Source organism: Chrysochloris asiatica, unplaced genomic scaffold (genome assembly GCF_000296735.1).
Source record: "Chrysochloris asiatica unplaced genomic scaffold, ChrAsi1.0 scaffold00132, whole genome shotgun sequence".
In the NCBI taxonomy this organism is placed as follows: Eukaryota; Metazoa; Chordata; class Mammalia; order Afrosoricida; family Chrysochloridae; genus Chrysochloris; species Chrysochloris asiatica.
This window is the reverse complement of record NW_006408650.1, coordinates 2,540,155-2,562,621: the sequence shown is the minus strand read 5'-3', so window position 1 is coordinate 2,562,621 and position 22,467 is coordinate 2,540,155. Positions and strand designations below refer to the sequence as shown.

The following is a 22,467-nucleotide window of genomic DNA, read 5'->3' as shown; positions in this document are numbered from 1 at the left end:
AATAGGGATGGAATGAGAGACTCAAAGATTGTTAGCCTTGTGGGGGAAACAACGGATTAGGATTCACAGCTGAATCCCTAAGCATTTCTCCCAGGGCCCTTCCTTCAGTGGATCTGTCCTTGCTCAGCAACAGGCAAGCTCTCTGACCAATAGGACACATGGAGAAAACCAGATACACTCAGAGCTCGTCTTTCTGAGCCTCCTGCACCTCCTTGTCTGTGAAATGAAGAGACTAAAACCAGTTCTTTCCCAGACCTCTCCCAGCTCTGAAATCTAATGGGTCTGAGAGTCTCTGGTTTGGGTTGGCTCTGTTACAGGCTGGATTCATGTATACTGTAGGAGGACACAGTCTGTCTTGGAGAAAGATGAGCCTTTGGAAGCACTAAATCATATGCTTAGCTCTTCTTTTTTTTTTTTAAATAAAAATATCCCAGTAGAGTTAAGGTAATGGTTTGGGGGCTATTGTCGTATTCCTGTGTGAGAGAAGTAAACACTAAAGACTAGTGTAATAGTAATGGGAATGAGGAAAATGATCAGGGAGAAAGAAAGCTTAAGCTTATATATTTGTCTATAAAGTGTCACTCTACTTGGAAATAAAACTTAAATCTCTCCTGTTCAAAAAAGAAACATTCAAATTTGCTAGTGTCCTGCATAATTGGTGAAGGGTACCTGCCCTGTCCCCCAGGGCTCCTCCAGTCTCCTCTGAACTAGACATAGACTAGAAGAAGCACTCCCTCCGTCCTGTGGCAAGAATGTCTTCACTGGCACGCGGGTGGGGTTTGTGCATACAATGACACTGGTTCCAAGACTGAACTGAGTCATGTTGGTCTCTATCTCAGTGCGGCATGCCCATGGAGGAGAGCTACTGCCTTGACTGTGGTCTTCGAGTTGGAGGTGCCAATCACAAACCCCGTGTTGGATTCATTGCTATCAAGTATGTAAGATTGGATTTCTATTGTACATCATCAAACTGTGGTCTTCTGGGCTGTTTCTATTCCAGCTGATAAGTGGAAAGAGCAAATATGATAGCATAGTATATGTGGATGCGTGTCATATTGGACACCAACACCAATGTCTCTGGGTTCCTATAGCTGTGAGATTATTTGATCTGTCAGGGGTAAGTGGTCTCTTAAACCCAAAGCCGATTTGGCTTTAATACTTCAATGCCTTCCATCTGGGACCTGCGCAAACCCCCTATAGAAACAGGCTGGACATATGCAGGTCATTGAACTTGGGGAACATTTACATCTGCAGTACCAAACGCTTAGCATTTATCTATGTGCACTAAGCATTCATCTCTCTGAGCAAAAGCTATTGTACACGCAGTCTATCTCAGCTAGTTTAGGGAAAGTGAAGGTGACATCATCATATTATCAAATACCAGATTTCATAATCCCGACAAAAAACTGATCTCATGATCATGTTTGCTCATGAGAAGATAACCCCTAAAGACCAGAGATGGGATCTACCCTGGGTTCTTTAAACACTCTGGCTATTATGATGCCATCCGAGTTTAAATATTGAATCCCATTCTCTCCATAACTATCAGAATGACCTAACATTCCTGTCAGACTGTCTCCCATCTGGCTGTGACAGGGAAGATGTGGAAAGTCATTGGACTTGGAAAAACAACAACATGTACATATCACCATACTGATGTCCAGCTTCCTAGGCCTTCTTCCCACCCCACCCACAACAACCCCAGTGGAAGTCCCAGACCCAGACCCCTGTCCTGACACTGCCCAGGAATCAGCACCAACATCCCTATAACTCAGCACTTGACAACAGTGCTGTGGGCTTTGTTCAGTCAAAAAGGTGAGCACATCTACAAAGTTAAAGGCCCTTAGGAAAGTGGTCTGGACTTGGTAGATTGAGAAGTACTGTAACACGGTTTCTTCAGAACTGTGAAGCTAGCCTCCAAGTCCTAAGAAACTGCAGTGTCCTAGCACTGAGACGAAATGGTCATTGTCAGTCGTCACCCTGGCTTCTCTTGTCTTTTCCAGAAATGATACAGACAGAACTCAGACTGGCCATGTGCTGGGAAGCCCTGTAGCCAGAGATGAGATGGCAGTATCGGACCGAGGCCTCTCTCCGGTGGTTTTCATTCTCATCCGGTTACTCACGCATTTGGCTATGCTTCTGGGAGCTGCCCAAAATCCCCAGGTATAACGTGGTAGTGCCACCTGTGGGTGGATTCACAACAGAATGACCAGTTTAGTTTTCTCAGAGTGAGTTGTTTTGGCTTGAAAAATCCTTACTGCTTTATAAGGGTTTTTGTTACCTTCTCCACAAAGAAGGAGCCCTGGTGGTGCAGCTGTGAAGTACTTGGCTGCTAACAGGAAGGTTGGAATTTAAACCCATTTAGTGATTCCTCAGGACAAAGACCTAGTGATCTGTCCCATAAGGATTGTTATTGTTAGATGCCATAGAGTCGATTCTGACTCAACAACCCCATATAGTTTCCAACGAGCAATTGATTGGTTTGAACCGCTAACCTAGTGGAGTCCAGTGCTTATCCTACAGTGCCACACCAGGACTCTCATCCCATAAAGATGATGCTCTAGAAAATCTTGGGGATGCAGCTGCTCTGTCACAGGGAGTTGCTATGAGTCAGAATCAATTTGATGGCACCTAATGATTCTTCTTGGATCAACCATCAACACTCACGGAAGCAGCAGCCAAGAAATCAGACGATGTATTACATTAGGCAAATCTGCTGCACAAGACCTTTTTAAAGTGTTGAAGAGCAAAGATGTCAGCTTGAGGACTAAGGTACACCTGACACAAGCCATGGTATTTTCAATAACCTCACATGCATGCGAAAGCTGGACAGTGAATAAGGAAGACTGTAGAAGAACTGATGCTTTTGAGTTATGGTGTTGGAGGAGAATATTGAAAGTGCCATGGGCTGCCAAAAGAACTAACAGATCCATGTTGTCAGAAGTGCAGCCAGAGTGCTCTTTGGAGGCCAAGATGGCCAAACTTAGTCTCTCATACTTGGGACATAATTGTTAGGAGTTGCTGAAGAAGGATATCATGATTGGTAAGGTGGAGGGTCAGAGAAAAAGAGGAAGACCCCCCAACGAGATGGACTGGCCAAGTGGCAGCATCAGTGGGCTCAAGCGTGGCAACAATTATGAGGTTGTCCCAGAATTGGGCAGTGTTTCGATTTGCTGTGCATAAGGTCGCTATGGGTCAGCACCAACTTGATGGCATCTAACAACAACAACAACAACACAATATAGGGAAATTACACTCCTCGGAAACCCTATACAGGGTCACTATGGGTCGGACTGACTCAGTGGCATGTAACAACAACAACAACAATGCAGTAATAATTCACATTGTTGTTGTTATGTGTTGTGGAGTCGGTTCCGACTCTTAGCGACCCTGCCCAGGGTTTCTGAGGCTGTAAATCTTTACGGGAGCAGAAAGCCTTATCTTTCTCCCGCAGAACAGCTGGTAGTTTCAAACTGCTGACCTTGTGGTTCACAGCCTGATTTGTAACCACTATGCTACCAGAGCTCCTTTACATAGCAATATAAAATTCACACACACTCGTTTTCCCACTGTTGTCAAGGCAAATCTGGAGGAACTGTTCATGCGGTTACATTCAGTCCAATTGAAATGAACAACTCTGTGCCTTAAGGCCACACCCAGAAGTGGTTCATCCAAATTGGCCTGGTGGCTCTAGAAAAGAGAGACACATGGTGTTTCCTGTGAGTGCGCCCCAGCTAGGATAGGAACGCCCTCTGCAGACTTGGAGCATCCTCACTTCACTCTAATGCCCTAGAAGCCAGTCACTTTCAGGTTGCACTGCTTTGTTCCACTCTTAGGGCTGATTTTGGTCATTGGGTTTTGAATCACATATATCACTCTGTGAACACCTCTTCATCTTATGATTCAGTCCTAATAATGAACTGTCATCTCATCAACAAATAAGGTCTTTACCACATGTCTCTGCTCCCACAGGCTGTAGCAAACATCATTAAGCCTCCAGTGGAGGACCCCAAAAGATTTCTCCAACAGCATATCCAGAGAGACTTGAATCAGCTGACAAAGTCCCTGGGCAAGAGTGCCGACGAGATCGCCAATGTGGTGCACCTGATCCTGCGCAGCCTCCTCAGAGAACAGGACGCCTGCTCTGACCAGTGTAAGGATGTGGGGCGAAGGGCTGTGCAGGCAGGGGATTGGCTTTACAGCTGCAGAGAGTCTCCAGAGAGATGGCGTGTGGAAGGAGACATAACCAGTGCCGAAGCAGGAGGAACCTCACGGCCTGAGGATGGAAGCTGTTCTGTTCTGTTCTGTCCCTGTGTGCCTAGCTGAGCCCTGCAGAGTTCAAACATCTTTACACAGTGTGGGGCGGGGGCACTTTTGAATTTCCAAAATCAGCCCTATAGGTAACTTACCTATTGTATTCGGAACACCAGGCATAGTAGTAGAATTCTCACAGAAGACCCAGGTTCGATGCCTGGCCAATACACCTCATACACAGTGCCACTCATCTGTCAGTTGAGGACTGTGTCGCTATGATGCTGAATAGGTTTCAGCAGAGCTTCTAGAACAAGAGGAACTAGGAAGGTCCTCTGAATCACACAGGTTCGATTCCATTGTGTGAGGGATCCCTATGAGTTGGGGCTGACTCACTGGCAGATGATGACGACACTGAGAACAGACATCATCCAAAACAGGTTGTCAAAGAATCATCTACAGTTAAGGAGACCATAGTTTGATAATCACTTGGGGACCTGTTGTTTTCATACATCTATCCTGTGTTTGGGGTACCTTTGATTTTCCCTAAATATATTGTAGATGTGCCCATGTGTTTATTACTACTGTTGTCACTAAGTCAGTGTTGACTCCTAGTGACCATGTTGAGGGTTTCCAGGCTATAAATAAATATGGGAGCAGAAAGCCTCCTCTTTCTCCACTGGTGGGCTGGTGAGTTCTAAGCACAGACCTTTTGATTAATAGTAATTAGTATTAATTACCCTATAGAGTCAGCACAGTCTTCCTCACATGTTTTTTGTGGAGTCTGTTCCGATTCATAGTGACCCTGTAGAGGGTTCCTGAGAAGCAGTTGGTGGGTTTGAACCACCAACCTTGTGGTTCGCAGCCCAGTGCTTATCATGAAGCTCCATCCTAGGCCCTCACATGTTTGTTGTTGTTGTTGTGTGCTGTGGAGTCACATGTGTCATCTGTAATTTTGTATAGGAAAAGAAAGAGCAGGCTACGAAGTAGTATGGTCACTCAGCTAGATTTTCTATTTAAAAATTTTAAACTCACACAGAGAGAAAATGTCTGTCAGAGAACTTAATAAAGGGTTGTCTTAGAAGTCCTCGTGGCGTGGTAATTAAGAACTCAGCTGCCTCTGAAAGCTTGGTAGCGTGAAGCCTGTGGTCAGCTCACGGGAGACAGATGGCAGTCTACTTGGATGACGATCGCAGCCTCAGAACCCATGTGATTGCGCCGCTCTGTCCAGGAGGCCCACTGGGACTCTAACCCATGTGATAGCGCCGCTCTGTCCAGGAGGCCCACTGGGACTCTAACCCATGTGATAGCACTGCTCTGTCCAGGAGGCCCATTGGGACTCTAACCCATGTGATAGCGCCGCTCTGTCCAGGAGGCCCACTGGGACTCTAACTAGTGGCACTGCGTTTGGCTTTTGGTTTTCTTAGTGGTGAAATTAAGAATGCTTTTCCTTTCTTTTTGCTGTCTGCAAATTCTTCTTTCAAAAGTGACACTGTGATGACAGTGCTATTTAATAATATCGTAATAGCAGTAAATGGGAGCATGGTGGCTCGTAGGAAAAGCACTAGACTGCAAACCACGGATTGGTGGTTGAAGCCCACCAGCTTCTCTGGAAGAGAAAGACGAGGCTTTCTCCTCTCACAGATTGAAAGCCTTGGTATGAACTGACAACATACAACACCAAGAATAGCAGTGAAGAGTTCTGCCACACGACAGCAAAAGCGATTCAGTCGCTGCTTTGGCAGAAACCAGCATCAGTACCTAGTCTCCATTTAGCAAAATCTGGTTTTATTTTCAGCCTCTCGTCCGGTGAGACTTGAAACTAAGAGAACTTGCCCAATGTCATGCTGACCGAGTGCCCGAGCCCTCGGAGTGGGCCGGCAGTGTTTGCGGCACCAGCTCAGCGGTGCAGCCATGCTGGCCTAACAGACACTGACCACCATCATGCCCTGCGCTGTACATTTTAATTCCAGTCCTTCCTGCCATTTGTTCAGAATGACTAAGATTACAGTGATGCGGGCTGCGGGAATTTTAGAGATTGAAATTGTTCACAAAAATCATTAGGTTGGTGGTACCAGCAGAAATCATGTCAAGATACTGAGGTTCATAAGGAAAGACCAGCCCACCGAAGGGGCATTGCTTCATTCTCACCCTTATCTCGTGTCCCCTCGTGTCGTTATCTTAGTAGGGCTTCTACATTTTGATGCAAAATTGTCAAGCAAAGTGATGAGAAACAACTGGGAAAAAACGGTCCAGATGATGATTCTCTCTGAACTGGAGGTGAGTGTTGATGCCACTTTGTGACTTTGCTGAAGGAAGGGGCTACTTTCCGGACACCCAAGAGCTCTCTTTGCCCAGAGTGCCTTTTGGAAGTGCTGTCCAAAGCCTTTGATTTGGGTGTTTTCTGCCTAGAGTCACTCCAAACTCCTGCTTTATCCAAGCCCTCTTCCTTCCTGAGGTGATAGGGAAGTCAGGGTAAGGAATTACTGCTGGAGTAATTCTCGCTCCATTCCTTTCGATGACAGAAAAGTGAGAGTCAGAGGGAGAGAAACAGACTGTCATGTAGATGTCTGTCACAAATGTATTGGTCTTCAGAGATGAATTGCTCTTTTGTTAGACAAGAATGCCACTGAAAGTTACTGGAGAGTAACTAAGTACCTCAGGAAATAGAAGTCAGTAATGAATGGGAATCAAATACAGGTTTCTGAGTCTCATTCTATTCAAGGAGACAGAAACCTACAAATGAGGGCCATTGGTCGTAAGATAAAAGGTAACAAAAGCGAATGTTTGATTAAGTGCTATATTGAGTACGCAGACTCCTCATTAGGCCAGTAAAGTCAGTTGTTGGCTTCGTGTGTTTATGGTAATGTCTCACGTCTGTAATTCTGTATTGTGTTCTTCACCTAGCATCTAGACCAAACTCTCCTGACTGTCAACACCCTCATCAGCCAAGATGAACGTATCAGCTCCAACCCTGTAGCCAAGATCATCTATGGTGACCCAGGGACCTTCCTGTGCCACCTGCCCCCGAAGAGTGTGGTCCATTGCTCTAAGATCTGGAGCTGTAGAAAACGAATCACAGTTGAGCACCTGCAGCACATAGTAGAGCAGAAAAACGGCAGAGAAACAGTGCCCATCCTCTGGCAGTTCCTACAGAAGGTAAGTTTAGCTCTTTGTGTGAGCCTGTGTTTCCATGCTGATTTCCCCTGGGGTCCTGAAGCCCCCCTGGCTCGTGTTTAGTGTCATTTCTAAAGACACAATATCTAACAGACCTCTTCAGGGCTTCAATGAAATAGACCATACACAGCAGATGACTGAAGGGTAGAGTAGAAATCCTCACACACATCAACTAGACAGAAAGCTTGAAGCACAGCATCACAAATGAACTTGAGATCAAGTTGGAATGAGTGATAACCTAGGATGTAAGGCAGTACAATCAATCCACTGCACAGCCCTGGGCAGTGTGTCTTTCTGCTTTACATGAGGTCGGAGCCAACTCAAGAGCGAGTGACAACAGCGTGAACTTGAGGACCAGACAACCCCCTTCCCAGTAACTCAGTAAAAAATGAGAGCATCAGAATCTCCCCTGACCCTCTAGTGTGTGCAAGGATGGTCACCTAGCAGTGCTGGTTGAATGTAAACAGCGGAGTCAAGAATGCCTAGACTGAGTCAGACAGACAGACAAACTCTCTTCCCTGTTCCTAACCCATGCAGGCGTAGGCTGAAGACAGCGTGAGTGTGTTTTGGCAGTGGCAGCGTTGGGGAGTAGTCAAATGTACCGGCACTCTGTGCTAGAACTAGAACTGGCACTAATCTAGTTGATCTTTTTGAATGATTTTTAAATAATTTCTCTCCATGGACCAGTATTTGCAGTCTAGCAAGAACTAAAATGATTCAGAAATTTCACCCAGTCAGGTAAAGCAACTGAATTCACATTAGGCAAGACTTCATATTAGTGTTGTGATTTCTCACCAACGCGCTCATTAATGTCGTGATATCTCACCAATTCGCTCATTAGTGTCGTGATATCTCACCAATTCACTCATTAGTGTCGTGATATCTCACCTACGCGCTCACTAGTGTTAGTGTCGTGATTTCTCACCAACGTGCTCACTAGTGTCGTGATATCTCACCAACGTGCTCATCAGTATTAGTGTCGTGATATCTCACCAATGTGCTCATTAGTGTTAGTGTCGTGATATCTCACCAATGTGCTCATTAGTGTTAGTGTCGTGATTTCTCACCAATGCGCTCACTAGTGTTAGTGTCGTGATATCTCACCAACGTGCTCATCAGTGTTAGTGTCGTGATTTCTCACCAATTCGCTCATTAGTGTTGTGATATCTCACCAATTCGCTCACTAGTATTAGTGTCGTGATTTCTCACCAATTCGCTCGTTAGTATTAGTGTCGTGATATCTCACCAATGTGCTCACTAGTGTTAGTGTTGTGATATCTCACCAATTCGCTCACTAGTATTAGTGTCGTGATATCTCACCAACGTGCTCACTAGTATTAGTGTCGTGATTTCTCACCAATTCGCTCATTAGTGTTAGTGTCGTGATATCTCACCAACGTGCTCACTAGTGTCGTGATATCTCACCAACGTGCTCATTAGTGTTAGTGTCGTGATTTCTCACCAATGTGCTCATCAGTGTTAGTGTCGTGATTTCTCACCAATTCGCTCATTAGTGTTAGTGTCGTGATATCTCACCAATTCGCTCACTAGTATTAGTGTCGTGATATCTCACCAACGCGCTCACTAGTATTAGTGTCGTGATATCTCACCAATGTGCTCATTAGTGTTAGTGTCGTGATTTCTCACCAATTCGCTCATTAGTGTTGTTGTTGTTGCTACTGCTGTCGAGTTGGTTCCGACCCATAGCGACCCTCTATAGGGTTTCCGAGGAGCACCTGGTGAGCTTGAACTGCCGACCTTATAGTTCAGAAGGCTTTGCAGTCTGGCGCATTAACCCACAGCGCCACACCAGGACTCGTTCTTGTTACGTGCCATCAAGTCAGTACCGACTCATAGTGACCTTATTTACAACAGAACAAAACACTACCCAATTCTGTGCCCACCTCACTTTCATTGCTATGAATGAGCCCATTGCTGCTGCCACTGTGCCAGTCCATCTCGTTGGGGGTCTTCCTCTTTTTCACGGACCCTCCACCTTACCTCCAGGGACTGGTCCCTCCTGACAACATGTCTAAAGTATGAGAGAGAGTCTGGCCATCTTGGCTTCTAAGGAGCATTCTGGCTGTACTTGTTCCAACACAAATTGGTTTGTTCTTTAGGCAGTCCGTGGTACTTTTAATAATCCCCTCCAACACCATTACTCAGGTGCATCAATTCTTCTTTGTTAATTATGCAACTTTCACATGCATATGAGGTTATTGAAAATACTGTGGTGGTTTAGGTAAGGCACACCTTAGTCCTCAAACCCAAAACAAAGATGTCATGAACACTTTAAAGAGGTGTTGTGCAGCAGATTTGTCTAATGCAGTACATTGATTGATTTCTTGACTGCTGCTTCCACAAATGTTGATGGGTGATTCAAGCAAAATGAAGTCATTGACAACTTCAATCTTTTCTCCATTTATCTTGATGTTATTTATTGGTCCAATGGTGGGGACTTTTATTTCCTTTACATTAAAGTGTAACTCATACTGAAAGCTGTGGTCTTTGATCTTCATTAATAAGTATTTTACGTCCTCTGCTTTCAGCAAGCAAGGTTGTATCATCTGCATATCAGAAGTAGTTAATGAGTCTTCTTCAAATCCTGATGCCACATTTTTCTGCATATCATCCAGAGTCTTTCATTATTTGCTCAGCATACAGATTAATTACATATGGTGAAAGAATAAGACTTGGGCACACACCTTCCCTAGTTTTAAACCACTCAGTGTACCATTGTTCTGTTAGAACACCTGCCTCTTGGTCTGTGTATAGGTTTCTCATGAGCACAATTAAGCATTCCAGAATACTCATTCTCAGCAATGTTGTCCATAGCTTGTCATGATCCACACAATTGAAAGCCTTTTATAGTCAATAAAGCACAGGTAAACATCTTTCTGATATTCTCTACGTTCAGCCAAGATCCATTAGACATTAGCAATGATGTCCCTCATTGCAACTGAACCTCTGGCAGTTCTCTGTCAGTGTACTGTTGCAGCTATTTTTAAATTATCTTTAGCATAATTTTACTTGCATGCAATATTGATGATATTTTCCAATGATTTCCGCATTCCATTGGATCACCTGTCTTTGGAATGGGCACATATGAATCTCTTCCAATCAGTTGGTCAAGTAGCTGTCTTCCAAATGTCTTGGCATAGATGAGTGAGTGCCTCCGGTGCTGCATCAGTTTGTTGAAAGATTTCCATTTGTCTTCCATCAATTCCCAGAGCCTTGTTCTTTGCTGATGCCTTCAGTGCACCTTGAACCTCTTCCTTCAGTATCATTGACTCTTGACCATATGCTACCTGTTGAAATGACTCAATACCGACCATTTCTTTTTGATACAGTGACTCTGTGTCTTTCTTTCATCATCTTTCTATGCTTTCTGCATCGTTCAGTATTTTGCTTGTTGTTAAATGCCATCAAGTCAGTTCTGACTCATAGTGACCCTGTATAGGGTTTCCAGGGAGTGGCTAGTGAGCTTGAACTGCCAACCTTGCAGTTCAAACTGACTTTATGGCCGAGTACATTAACCCACAGTTCCACACCAAGACTCCATTTTGCCTGGAGAATCCTTCCATTTTGCAAGTCAGGCCTTGAATTTTTTTTCAGTTTCCTCTGATTGAAAAATGTTGAGCATGTTCTTCCCTTTACGTTTTGTTAATTCCAGGTCTCTGCCTATTTCATTAGAATATTTGACTTTGTCTTCTCGAGCTGCCTTTTGAAATGACCTGTTCAGCTCTTGTACCTCTTCACTTCTTCCATTTACTTCAGCATCTCTATGCTGGAGAGGAAGTTTCATAGTCTCTCCATTTTGTGGTCTTTTCCTTCTTTCTGGTTTTGTTAATGACTTTTTTGCTTTCTTCCTGTATGGTGTCTAGATGTCATCCCACAGCTCTTCTGGTCTTTGATCTTTAGTGTCTAATTCATCAAATCTGTTCTTGAGATGATCTCTAGATTCAAGTGGGATATGTTCAAGGTCATACTTTGGCTCTTGTGGACTTGTTTTAATTTTCTTCAGCTTGAACTTGCATGTGAGTGATTGATGGTCTGTTCCACAGTCTCCCCCTAACCTTGTTTTGACTGATGATACTGAGCTTCTCCTCCGTCTCATCGCAAAGATGTAGTGAATCTGATTTCTGTGTATTCCACCTGGTGAAGTCAATATGTATAATCGTCTTTTATGTTGTTTAAAATTTTTGCAATGAAGAAATCATTGGTCTTGCAAAATTCTATCATGCAATCTTCAGCATCATTTCTGTCACCAAGGCCATGTTTTCCAACTACTGATCCTTCCTCTTTGTTTCCAACCTTTGCAGTTCAATCGCCAATAATTATTCGATGCATCTTGAGTGCGTGGTTGATCAATTTCAGACTGAAGAAGTTGGTAGAATTCTTCAGTTTCATCATCACTGGCTTTAGTGGTTGGTGCATACATTTAAATAGTAGTTGTATTAGCTGGTCTTCCTTGTAGGTGGATGAATAGTATCCTTTCACAGACAGCATTTTCCTTTTCGGTCTTGAGATGCTCTTTTTGATGATGAATGTGACGCCATTCCCCTTCAATTTGTCGTTTCTGGCATAATAAACCATGTGACTATCAGATTTTAAAATGGCCAATACCAGTCCATTTGAGCTAGGTTTAATCAGTGTTTATACATTCCATGTTACAAGTATTAATGGATATTTACAGCTGTTTCTCCTCAATTTGAGTTGTGCCTCATCAGTAAATGAAGGTCCTGAAAGTTCTACTTCATTTGTGTCATCACGGTCAACTCTACTTGGAGGAGGCAGCTCTTCCCCTGTCGTATTTTGAGTGCCTTCCAATTTGAGGGGTCATCTTCCAGCACTACACCTGACAATATTCTGGTGCTCTTCATCATGTTTCAATATTTAATATTCTGGTGCTATGTGACAGTGTTCTACAGCTAGTCATTCATAAGGTTTTTCAGTGGCTAAACATTCAGAAGTAGTCTGTCTCTATTTCTTCCTAGTCTGTCTTCCTCTGGAAGTTCAGCCGAAACCTGTCCACCATGGGTGACCCTGATATTTAAAACACTGGTGGCATAGCTTCCAGAATCACAGCAAATGCAAACCGCCACACTACGACAAAGTGACAGACAGACAAGTGGTGGCACTACTGTGCAGTTTCATTAACTGAAGATCATAGGTCTTTAAGACAGCATCCAGAAAGAATGCCAGCCACCACTGCATAGACCTTTGACCCTTTGCTTTCAGCAGTTTCTCTCCATACCTAACTCAGTCTGCAGTCCACAAGCACATGGAGGAGCGAGCTTCACGAGGTCAGGCACTCAGCTCTGCTCCTACACTTTGCAAGCAGTCAGTAGACATTTCCTAGAGAAGTAAAAAAATTTCCCCTGTTTTCAAGCTCTGTGATGTATCATCCTATCAAAAGGCACTGGGACCAGAGTATATTGCCAAGAAAAGTCAAGTCAGCCCCCAAAGATGTTTCCGCAGTATCATTTTCTAGGTGCACACATTGTCACTGGGTCACATTCCCTTCCCCAGGAAGCAGAGCTGAGGCTGGTGAGATTCTTGCCGGAGATCCTGAACCTGCAAAGGAACCTAGTGAAGCGATTCCAGAATGTTCCCGAAGTTGAATTCGAATCCCTCAGGAGTTTTATTGACAGTCACAATTCAGGTATGACTCGGCTCTGATAAGAGATCAGGATGCTCCGTTGTTGTGTGGCTGAAGAGGACCCTCCAAGCAGGATGGGTAGCCAGGGCGCTCTGCATCCTCGGCTTTCAGCAAGAGGCGGAGGGTGTGTGTGTGGGGGGGGGGGTTCCAGGAGGCCCCCAAACACAGTATTGATTATCCCGCAGCTGCACAGTACTTCAGTCACTCAAGCTCAACTTTTGTGTTAAAATCGCATTTACAATGTGGGGCAATTCCATGAAGGTGAAAAGCTGTTTCTTTCCAAGGACATGTCATTACCGATGTGACCTAGATGGGAGTGGTTTCTGAAATGTGGTTTTTCTCACTCAGATGGGTTGAAGCAGGTGTTTCACAACAGAATCACTATCTTTCTGTCAACGTGGAACAAGCTGAGGAGATCACTTGAGACCAATGGTAAGTGTCGTCAGTCCCCTTTAAAGCCATAACGTGACAGAGTGCTCTGAACATGCTCTCCTTGGCCTATCCCTGGTGGAAGGCTCCATGCTCTATGAGTCTGTTGATGGAGATGTCTGAGATAACTGAAGTAACCTGTCATCTCCACTCACACACAAGCTGGGAACCTGTCAGCATATAAGAGAAATGGGAGGCAGCCCCACTGGGTTTGGTAGCGGTGACAGACATAGTCCTCTCTTACTTGCTGGAACAGGCTCCCTCACCTTGACGTGAAAGCCTCTGTGTGGAGCTGAATGCATGTCTGTTGAAGAATGACCTGTTGTTTCAAGGTGAAATCAAGCTTCCGAAGGACTACTGCAGCACTGACTTGGATCTGGACACTGGCTTTGAGGTCATCCTGCCACGTCGCCGGGGACGGGGCCTCTGCTCCACTGCCTTAGTCAGCTACTTGATTAAGCTCCACAATGAAATGGTCTACACTGTGGAAAAGTTCTCAAAGGAAAGTGACAGGTGAGTACACAAGCCAATAGGAAGCCCGGCCCAGAAAGTCATTTCTATGGTCCCTAGGATCACTAGGGCAGACACAGCCAAGCTTAAGCCCCACAGCTATGCCCCTTAGGGTCCCCAGACTCACGTATCAAGAGCATGAACTAGCACCTGACTTGGGGTCACCTAGAGGCCTAAGGCAAGTTTGCAATGTTCTGGACCCAGGGCTGTGTCTTTATGTCCCTCAGCTACTCCATCGATGCCTCTGAGGTCACCGACCTGCATGTCATCAGCTACGAAACCGAGCGGGACTTGATGCCCCTGATTCTCTCCAACTGCCAGTACAGAGTTGAGCAAGGTGGCGAAGCCCTGCAGGAGTTCGACCTGGAGAAGATCCAGAGGCAGATCACCAGCCGATTCCTCCAGGGCAAGCCCAGACTGACCCTCAAGGTACAGCTGCCCATCGTGTGTCTTCCATCACAGCAGTTTCTTCTTTTTTCCTATTGAAAAACCTTTGATTATGAATTGGGTGAAGGTTTACAGAGAGGATTGGTTTTCCATTCCACAGTTCCTAGATTTTGTTTCACGTCATTGATTGTAGGCCACACAATAGGACATCACTTATCGCGCTTTGTCCCAGCATTGCTGATTTCCGTCCCTTCTGAACTTCGTCCTTTGGTAAATGCTGCCCTTTTGAATCAAATACATTTTAAGGAGTGTACACCTCTCTAGCGTTATTGTGCCCTTTCAGACTGGCCTCTTGTTTGCTGAATGTTAAGTAGCAGGGGTGAATTCTATGAATGCAGACCTGAAGGATGACCAAGTGCCATAGTCTTCAGAGTCCCACCAGTCTCAATCTGACCAGTAAGCCTGGTCTGTTTTGTAAAATTTTGTGGTTGGTTCTACAATTCTTCTCATACTATTCCAGACCTTCCAATGTGACCCCTTTAAGAGCAGTTACCCTTTAAGAAGTGGTAGCTGGGGGCTGTCTAGTTCTTCTGGTCTCAGGGGCATGGAGGCTGACGTTTACTGTGTCCACTGGACTAATTGTGTCCACTGGACTAATTGTGTCCATTTACTGTCGCTTCTATCGCAGCATTTTCCAAGTGAGACCAGCGTGAGGTTTGTTGCCCAGAGTGATTTTCCAGGTCATCTCCTTCACACCCACAGGTCCATGACCACTACTCTCACGTGGTTCACTGCGCTGGATGGCTTGCCAGAGCTTTCTTCTGCATCAGTACCTGTACCTCATTTCCCCAGATACGTCTCAAATCATACTGGATTCATCATCTAGGTCTTCCTACCCCAGCGAATGGCTGTACCAACTAACCAAGACTAAGCTCACAGCCATCTTTAGCCTCCACACAGCCAGCCATTGGGTCCTGGCGGGTATCTTCTGTGTCCCTCCCGAATCACTACAACCAGTGCTGTAGTTCACCCCTCTGCCCTGCAGTGTGTCCCCTGCATACAGGATGATGGCATCCATGACCTGAGCCTGGCTTCATGAAAGACTGATAGCCTTGGCCCAGCCCGTCCAGCCCACCTCTCGGTGCTGCCCTACCCCCCAAGGAAGCCCTCGATGTGATGTGTACCCCTCCACTGACACACACTATCCCTTTCTTGTCTGTTCTTTGCCCTGGACTGTGCTTGTGCCTTCAAGAGCCACACAGTTCTGTTTTATGTGGGTGTTGTCTCTCCCGATGCCTGAAATTGTTGGAGCCCAAGGCTGGCTTCATGCATTCTGATCACCTGTCCTCTAGCTGAGTGGCTGCTTTGCGGACGGTGTGGACTCAGTAGTAGTTGAGAGCGTGAGTGAATGAGCTAGCCTCCATACCATTCTCCTTGAAAGTCCTGTGTCCTTGGGCTAGTTTTCTACCTGCCAGTATCTGCCTGGTTTATGCTGGCAGGCTAGGTTTCTTGTAGTGTTGTTTTCATGGAATGTAGGGTAGGCGACATAGGGTAATACTCTGACTAGTACGGACTACTATGGCGCTACAAATGAGTTCTGTTTGTCATCCAGGAAAATCTCCAGCATGGATTTACTTTACTAAATAAAGTTTCTTTTTCACTTCAGGGAATACCCACCCTGGTATACAGACATGACTGGAACTATGAACATCTCTTCATGGACATCAGGAACAAGATGCCACAGGTGAGCAGAATGAATGGGTATGGCGCTTTTTGTCTAGAAGAGTGCCTTTCCCCATAATAAAGCCATTCTGACCTCAGCCCAGGCACGTGATGGGAGTCCCAAAGAATTGCAGTGACTGCCTTATTAGCCCTGGCCCAGTGGTCTTTGCAAACATTTTCTTGTTGAATATGACTGGATTTTAGTCTAGTGGCGTTAGTTTCTTAGTCATGAGTTAGTTTAAGAACCAGAAAACTTACTACTATTCATATCTTCTTGCTCACCCTCTGTTTAGCTAAACACACACACACACACACACACAGCCATTATTGTTGTTGTTAAGTGCCAACTCATAGCAACCTTGTATAGGGTTTCCAAAAAGCAACTGGTGAGCTTGAACCACTAACTTTGCAGTTCAAACGGCTTTGCAGTCTGGTGCACTAACCCCACAGCACCACACAAGGCCATTATGAGGATTAAATGGGTTCATATCTAATTCTCCAGATATCTGGACTATGAGATCACTCCGTAACCGAAAAATAATAACTGTTATTATGTGTTGGGGCTTTTGTCTCATCTTCTGGACTGGGGCAGTGAAGTCTGGAAGCTCTTTTACCAGGTAGCAATAAACCAGAACCCCAACCCACGGGCCTGTCCTGCTTTTGTTCCCCTAGTGCACTCTCCCCCACTCAGCCCTCAGCACCCTCAGTGGACAGCTGCAGTCCTTCAGCGACGCCTGTGAAGCTCTGTCTATCATAGAAGTCACCTTGGGCTTTCTGAGCACAGCTGGTGGTGACCCAGATGTACCCTTGAATGTGTATATTCACGACACCCTGCGAATGGGTGATCAGACAAGTCCTGTTTTCAAGGTGGGTCTTGCATGAAAAGGTTTTCACCAGAGGGATTCAGTACCCCCACATCTTTCTAGGAATCCTGCCATTCAGGCTAGACACCCTAAGAAGGAGAGGGACAAGGACAGCCCCTGGTCCTGTCAGTCCCCAGGTAGACAGGATGCACCCTGCATGGCCCAGGTAGGGATGTGCTGGGAATGCTAGCAGACAGGACAGTGCTCCCAGATGGGACTGGGGACACTAGCCCATGCTTGAGGACTCAGAGGCTGCAGCAGGGGAGAGCTTTTTAGAGGCGATTGCACTGAGGCCGGTGAATGGAGTCAGCATGGCGCCAGGAGGGAAGAGGCATGGGTACAGCAGAATGGGGATTAGAAGGTAGCATGTGGAAGAGCAGCCAGGCCTGTGGCCCACGGGGATGAGCCCTTCTGCTTCTCAGGGTTCTGCTCCTCTTTCAGGCCTTAAAAAGATGTCAGCTAAAGCACGTCATTGCCCTGTGGCGGTTCCTCTCTGCGCATAAGTGCGAGCAGCTTCTGCGACTGGGAAAAGTAAGTCCCCTCTCTCCCTCCACTGGGACAGCATGCGGTGGCTCTCCTCCCCAGCTTCTGCTCCTACATCTCCATATTTCCTTCTAGGATCCATTTAGGGAAATCAGTTCCAAGTACAAAGTGGATCTCAGCCCCAAAGATGCACAACTCCTCAACACCTTCCTTCATCAGACTGACCTAGATGCCTTCTTGCTGGAGCTTCATGAAATGATGATCCTCAAACTAAAGAGCCCCCAGGAGGAGAGTTTCTTCCCTGTGTGGAGGTGAGGCCTTGAGACCCTGTGGTCTTCCATAGACGTGAGAAGTTCTCCATTTACTGCACGACACGCCTTCTGGGGCTTTAATCTCTATTGGGTTGGATGTTTTTAATAATTACAAGAGTCTGTATTCTTATTCTATGTGAGAAAGATAAGCTTTCTGCTTAAAAGCCTAGGAAACCCTATACATGGTTGCCGTGACTCAGAACCAACTAACAGCATGTACGAAAACAACATCAACAATCTTTTCAGTATAACGAGCAGACTTATGATGTCAGACAGAGTTGCAAATGAAATTTTATAGGAAACAGTATATGTACCAGTGTAGAAACCATCGGAGAATGTGCAGTACCTGATATTATCCATCTTTTGCATTTTTGTCTGATGTTTTCGCTTGTATTCTCTGATTTACTAGTGAGGTTAAGCATATTTTTACATTTGTTAGTCAATTTCCTATCTTCTTCTGAATTACTTCTTTGATAACCTTTGGTTATTTTTTCTTTGGGCTGTTTGTCTTTTTCTTAATGATTTGCATGAGCTCTTTATATAGCTAAGAGATTTCTCTTTTATCAATCATGCATTACAAATGTTAGTCAAATCTGACAGAATTTCCCTATAAAAACTCCATGGGAAGATATACTTGTAAGGGCCTACCTTGTTCCAAGGTTATAAAATATCCTCCCATACCTTTTTTTTAACCTTCTATAGTACACATGTTTTGTTAATCAGTTTATTTTTGTCTGTGCTGTGAAGTAACGATTTACTTCTACTGTACTTTTTCTAAATAGATACCCAATGTCATTTTTCTCACCAATCCATTTCATATGTGCTGTTTTCTCCATTATGCTATGTGTATGTGTGTGTGTATGTGTGTGTATGTATGTGTGTATATGTGTGTGTATGTGTTATGTGTATGTATGTGTGTATGTGTGTGTATATGTGTGTGTATGTGCGTATGTATGTGTGTGTATGTGTGTGTATGTGCGTGTATGTGTATGTGTGTGTGTATGTGTGTGTCTGTGTGTATGTGTATGTGTGTATGTGTATGTATGTGTGTATATGTATGTGCGTGTATGTGTGTATGTGTGTGTATGTGCGTATGTGTGTGTATGTGTTTGTATGTGCGTGTATGTGTATGTGTGTATGTGCGTGTATGTGTATGTGTGTATGTGTATGTGTGTGTATGTGTGTGTATGTATGTGTGTGTATGTGTGTGTGTGTGTGTGTATATATATCCCTATGAACGCTTACATTCTTTGAGTGGAGAGAACCTTTCTTTCGTAGAGGATTTATGGTTGGTTTTGACATGAAACATGACATGGAACAGAAGCTTTCCCCTGCAATTGTGAGGCTTTGGTCTCTTAAATCTAACACTTGATAATCCCACGTGTGTCATAGGACTGTACTCCATAGTGTTTTCAATGGTTGGTTTTTTGGTAAAAGATCTTTTTCTATTTTGTTGACTTCTCTTCTATCGGCTGTTATTCCAAGGTGCTGCTTGGTGCACCGCCAAACTCTGGGTTAGCAGCTGAGCATGCTAACTGTTTGCTCCACCCAGGAATTCTTGTTTTAATATACAGTTTATCCACACCAACACCATGGAGCTCTGGAGTGTCTGTGTACTGCACCGTGGGAAGTAGCTGCTAAGTGCAAGGAGCCTTGAACCCAGGAGCTAGGTCCAGCTCAGTAATTCAATGGTTGAGAGTCCTTAACCTGACCCTTAGTGAACACTTGGTTCTGTTGATGACCAGAACAAGTGGCAACTGACTGGCTTTCTTATGTTACTTGGGAACCTATGTTAACTGCTATGCTGTCTCTTGTTCTTTGCTTTTCAGCCTGAGAGACACTCTGGTAAGTTACATGGAAACTAAAGAGAGTGACGTTCTTCTGGAAATGGAATCCCAGTTCCCAGAAGACATCCTGCTCTCCAACTGCATTTGTGTGTGGACCAAGGCGGCTGAGCTGAAGCAGGCCCGACACAGGAGATAGAAGCAGCTTCGTCAGCACTGCCTTTGGATGAGACCTGGTGTGAGAAGACCCTTCTCCCTCTTCACACGGACTGGATTCCATCCAGGACTGTCAGACTGCCCCTCCGAGTGCTTATTCACAACTACCTTCAAGGCCAAGAGGTGCTGTGTGAGCTTCCAGCTTTTTGTGACGGAACTGTTTCAAGAATGGGTATATTCCAAAGCTTTCTCATCGTGTTACAAATAGTATTCTTGGGGAGGTGAGGAGTGATGATTTACCTGACTTGGGAAATAAACCACTGGGCTTTACATTCCAGGGAAGAGAACAAAGTAGCATCTCACCTTTAAACACTAATACCCAGCAAGCGACCGAGTTAGCACAGACCCAGCCGCTAGGTTCCTCCCTCCTGAGACTACTACATAGTCAGAGGGAGGGGAAAACTGACGGGTTAAATTTTCTGATTACTCAGAACTCACAGAAGAAAATGTTGGACCCACATTTCTGGGGTTTGAAGATGATGTGACTAAGTGTGCCAGACTCATTTCTGTCGTCTCCAAATATAAGAGAAATTAAGAGTGTTTTCTGAGTGCCTTAAACCAAACCACTAAAACCTGACCCAGGCCCCACAAGGAATCACTGCCAAATTTCAAGGATAAGAGCCAAGTTCCTTTTACATGAAGAGCACTGTACTAGGAGTCCGGGCCACATTCTAGGCCCCAGTTTCCTCATCTGTAAAATGAGGGACTGGACTGATGGCAGATAGCCACCCAGTTTTCATCTTTGGAAATTCTAAATGAAAGGTTATTGATGTAACTTAGATCAAAGATGTAGTTCTGGCATTTTTGTGGGGAATTTTGCATCTTCTAGCACTGTGCCATATAAACATGTAGATTGAATGTAATCTAGATTTCCCTGAGTACATGCATATCTGGTCCTTTGGTTCAGTCTCAGCCAAGGAATACCAACTGAGTCTCCAAGAGGGTACAAAGCCAGGTAGGGAGGGCCTCATCAGCTCGCCCTGACTGTGTGCTGTTCCCCTCATGTGAAGGGTCTCTTTTTTTTTTCCTACATCTACTCTGATACTTAAGACTGCTCTGGAGCGGCTCCTCCTCCTAGGTAACTCACACCCATTTGCACTGACATTAAGGCAGTAACTGTTTACAAGCTTGTGGCAAATGCCCTGACTATACCTCCTGAAAGAGCTACTGAATCCGCCCGACATTGGGCCCATGGCATGAGCGCTCCGCCACCACAGACTCCTGGTGGAGAATGCCCTCCCGGAGCCCTAGTGTACCACTAGAGGAAGCTGAAGAAGGGACTGTACTGTTTGCATTATTTTCAGATTCTCTTCACGGTCCTGGATGAAGAGCACACAGTGGTTGTAATTCGATACACTGTGCGCTTGCATAAAGTATTCCATGGATGTTTCTCTTTTGAGGCAATGCAGAGACCACACTGCCCACAGACACACGCATCCTGGATTGTGCAGTCTGTGGGAGGGAAAGTTTAATTCTTCTATTTGCACTTGTGTCCTGGTGGGCCGCTGTGGGTTAATGCGCTGGACGCAAAGTCAGTTTAAACTGCAAGGTCGGTGGTTCAAGGTCACCAGCTGCTCCTTGGAAAACCTATACAGGGTCGCTGTGGGTCAGAACCAACTCGACGGCACTTAGCAACAACAAATACTTGTACTTGGGACTCCTCTGATATCTCCAAATGGGGACCAAACCATCAGGTGGCAGCTTACACCCTGGTGGCTTCAGACTGCTGCTCTGGTGCAGTTTCTCACTGTGACACACCTTAGCAGGCAGGAGCTAGGTGGCAATCTGTGCTGTGAAGACTTTTCTTGGGGGTGGGGGGTTAGGTTTGGGAATTTCCCCACACTTCTATGAAGGATTTAAAATTTTGCATATCTTGTTTTGTATGCTTTCAAAGCCTTAAGTGTCAATATCTAGCATTTTCATGTTTATATAAAAATACACTGGCCTTAATCACATGCAAATGTAAATGTTATAATTGTCTTCCTGTTTTAATAAAACTCAGGTTTGCTGTTAGAGAATCCTTATCTTTGAGGGTGGGGGGGTACTAAGCTTTTATTTTGATACATACATACCAACTAGGCTTTTAGGGACAGTTTCATTTTCTAAGGAAATACCCATCAAGGCAGAGGACAAGGCTGAATAGCTGTATTCAGAATGTGACGTGGTGAACTTTTCCTCTGGAGTTCTGAGTAGAGCTTCGCACCTCTTCCCTGCAGCCAGCCTCAGATGGGGAGCAGCTTTCGTCCTGCCTGAAGTGATTTCTCTGGGAATGGCAGAGCTCTAAGAATCAGTGGGACAAGGGAAACAGTTCCTCAGAGAAAGCAAATACACCTATGTGAGCGATAACCTGCAAGCAGCCCAAGTAGGTTAAGAAGTACCCACCACTAGGGACAACTGCATTTTGCTCTTCTCAAAAGGTCAAGTTCCTGCAGAGGCCAGTCTATAGTGCAGATATTCAAGGTAGGCCTCCAGGCGGGGACCAGACTCTTCTCCCACTGCTTGTAGTCCATGCCTCCAGCTCTGGTCATGGAGGCCTCAGGTCAATCCCAACCTGCTCCCAACTTGCCCTGCTCAGTCTGCACTGACATTAAGGCAGTAACTGTTTACAAGCTTGTGGCAAATGCCCTGTCTGCACCCCATTCATATTCCCATGTCTGGATAGCTCCCAGGAG

At 45.2% G+C, this 22,467-nt stretch overlaps 1 protein-coding gene across 1 annotated transcript in view; it reads left to right on the top strand.

The window, feature by feature from the left end:
* Nucleotides 1-19,778, top strand: part of RNF213 (ring finger protein 213) — a 129,583-nt gene extending 109,805 nt beyond the window's left edge. The window contains exons 54-67 of the mRNA XM_006869642.1: nt 840-934; nt 2,004-2,163; nt 3,973-4,153; nt 6,440-6,531; nt 7,159-7,410; nt 12,961-13,093; nt 13,439-13,522; nt 13,852-14,032; nt 14,257-14,458; nt 16,083-16,160; nt 16,811-17,005; nt 17,443-17,532; nt 17,620-17,795; nt 19,625-19,778. Coding sequence (XP_006869704.1) covers nt 840-934; nt 2,004-2,163; nt 3,973-4,153; nt 6,440-6,531; nt 7,159-7,410; nt 12,961-13,093; nt 13,439-13,522; nt 13,852-14,032; nt 14,257-14,458; nt 16,083-16,160; nt 16,811-17,005; nt 17,443-17,532; nt 17,620-17,795; nt 19,625-19,778 — 2,073 coding nt within the window. The remainder of the gene's footprint in view (nt 1-839; nt 935-2,003; nt 2,164-3,972; nt 4,154-6,439; nt 6,532-7,158; nt 7,411-12,960; nt 13,094-13,438; nt 13,523-13,851; nt 14,033-14,256; nt 14,459-16,082; nt 16,161-16,810; nt 17,006-17,442; nt 17,533-17,619; nt 17,796-19,624) is intronic.
* The last annotated feature ends 2,689 nt before the right edge of the window (nt 19,779-22,467 follow it).